The 2,500-nt window shown below is 48.8% G+C and overlaps 1 protein-coding gene across 6 annotated transcripts in view; it reads left to right on the top strand.

The window, feature by feature from the left end:
- dock3 (dedicator of cytokinesis 3) overlaps positions 1-2,500 on the top strand; it is a gene marked incomplete at both ends in the record, with an annotated part of 160,152 nt that overhangs the window by 147,598 nt on the left and 10,054 nt on the right. For all 6 annotated transcript variants that reach the window (XM_080545853.1, XM_080545854.1, XM_080545855.1 and 3 more), the window contains 5 exons: positions 619-760; positions 903-1,069; positions 1,247-1,333; positions 1,607-1,786; positions 2,041-2,124. In XM_080545853.1, the coding sequence (XP_080401979.1) occupies positions 619-760; positions 903-1,069; positions 1,247-1,333; positions 1,607-1,786; positions 2,041-2,124 (660 nt within the window). The remainder of the gene's footprint in view (positions 1-618; positions 761-902; positions 1,070-1,246; positions 1,334-1,606; positions 1,787-2,040; positions 2,125-2,500) is intronic.

Consider the following 2,500-nt stretch of genomic DNA (forward strand, 5'->3'; position numbering starts at 1 on the left):
AGGTCCTCCTGATCCATCATTGGACTCTCTGATAGGGCTTTCACACCGGCAAAGAACCATGCCGGTTCGTGTTCGCGTTCGGAAACCTCAGAACGTTGGCGCTGTCTGGCGAACGAGCCCGCGTTCATACCAGTGTATCGTTCGCCAGACAGCGCCAACGTTCGGAGGTTTCCGAACGCGAACCGGCACGGTTCTTTGCCGGTGTGAAACCCCTATTATACCAGGGGAGGCCGGTGGAGGTAGAAACTAGAGGACGGGCTCATTGTGATGCATGGAATGGTATGAGGAACGGAATCAAACACATTCGTCTTTCCGCTCCATGGATTACAATGAGCCCAGCCTGTCCTCCAATTTCTACCTCCCCCAGCCTCCTCTGCGGTATGCTAATCATTAGAGCAGTGTCGTCGTCTTTGCTGTCGTCCCGTCCCCCCGTCTGGATCTCTGTTGCCTTGCCTACAATATTTTTGTTACATAAGAACTCAATACTGACTCAAATACAACACAATACAAACTCTGTGCCCTGCCTAAGAAACGCTGCATTATTATGCTTATATTCGGTTTACCTCTGACTCATAACTTCATTCCACTTCGTTGATGTTGATGTTCTCTTCCTACCAGAACAAGGAGTTTGTTTGCCGCGGGCACGACTATGAAAGGCTGGAAGCCTTCCAGCAGAGGATGCTGGGAGAATTCCCAGCAGCCATTGCCATGCAGCATCCCAACCAACCAGATGAGGCCATCTTACAGTGTGACGCTCAGTGTATCCTTCTGGAACAAAGAGAGAGAGAGAGAGAGAGAGTGTGTGTGTGTGTGTACGTGTGTGTGTGTGTACACCTGAGTGTATTATGTGTGTGCCCCCCAGCCCCCTCCCTCTCTGTGGTCCTTGACACCACGTCCCTCAGACCTGCAGATCTACGCCGTGACGCCAGTACCGGAGAGCGTGAACGTCCTCCAAATGGACCGCGTCCCCGACCGCATCAAGAGCTTCTACCGGGTCAACAACGTGCGCCGCTTCCGCTATGACCGGCCCTTCCACAAAGGCTCCAAGGACAGAGAGAACGAGTTCAAGGTAAGAGAATGAGACTGACCTAGACACTGACCTGGAAAATGGCCTGCTAGACTTCTACAAATACATGTGTTGGTAGACCTGCTTACTGGAGCTGTAGACTGATTGTAAAGAGAATCAGGTATGTTGTAACTCTTGTTGATTCATCTTCTTGTCTGTGTGTCTGCTGTGGTGTTTCAGAGTCTCTGGATAGAAAGGACCACCCTCATCCTCACACACCCACTGCCTGGGATTTCACGCTGGTTTGAGGTGGAGAAGAGAGAACTGGTGAGTGTCCATCAAGTAATCAATCAACCAACCAACCAATCAATCAATCAATCAATCAATCACATAATCAATCATTCAATCAATCAATCAACCAACCAACCAAACAATCAACCAACCAACCAACCGATCACTCAAAGGAAGTTCATCCAGGGCTTTTCACAAAGATCTTAAAGGTGACCCAACTAAGACCTTAAAGGTGACCCACCTAAGATCTTAAAGGTGACCCAGCTAAAGTCGTAAAGGTGACCCAGCTGTGTTGTCCCTGCTCCCCAGGTGGAGGTGAGTCCGCTGGAGAACGCCATCTACGTGGTGGAGAACAAGAACCACGAGCTGCGGACGCTGATCAGCCAGTACCAACATAAGCAGCTCCACGGCAACATCAACCTGCTCAGCATGTGTCTGAACGGGGTCATCGACGCCGCCGTCAACGGGGGCATCGCCCGCTACCAGGAGGTACACAGCTAGCTAGCTAACGTTATGTTGTTAGGCTACCAGGAGGTATAGAGCTATCTAGCTAACGCTATGTTGTTAGGCTCGCAGGAGGTACAGTACGTCACTAGCTACCACTTTGTTGTTAGGCTATGTAGCTAGCTAATGCTCTGTAGTTAGTTTACCGGAATGTACGGAGCTAGCTAGAGCTAGGTGTTTGATACCATTCCTGTGTGTGTGTGTGTGTGTGTGTGTGTGTGTGTGTGTGTGTTCCCCAGGCGTTCTTTGATAAGGAGTTCATTGGCAGCCACCCAGAGGACACAGAGAAGATCACCCAGCTGAAGGACCTGATGCAGGAGCAGGTGAGTGTGAATCTAACCTTGAAGGCATACGTCACACAGTTTTAACATCACATTAATTACCTCCAACACCATGCCAGTGGTGGATAAGAGAAAATGTCAGCAGGAAATTACCCCAAAACATTTATTGAGTTTCCCAAACTACATCCACAAACACTCCAACAGGCTGGAAACTCACTGTAGTTTCTGAAAATAACTCAATTCAATGACATCATAGGGGATCATTTCCTTCATAATACAAACATTTTAAAGGGGCAATTTGGGATTGGAACATCCGTTTTGAATGTTATATAGCGCCCTGATTCTTGAAGAGTATAACTTCTACTAACACCTATGATATTTCTGCAGCCCCATCCCTCAGCTGGGTCAATCCCAGACT

Source organism: Nansenia antarctica (assembly GCF_963989245.1).
Source record: "Nansenia antarctica genome assembly, chromosome: 15".
Lineage (NCBI taxonomy): Eukaryota > Metazoa > Chordata > Actinopteri > Argentiniformes > Microstomatidae > Nansenia > Nansenia antarctica.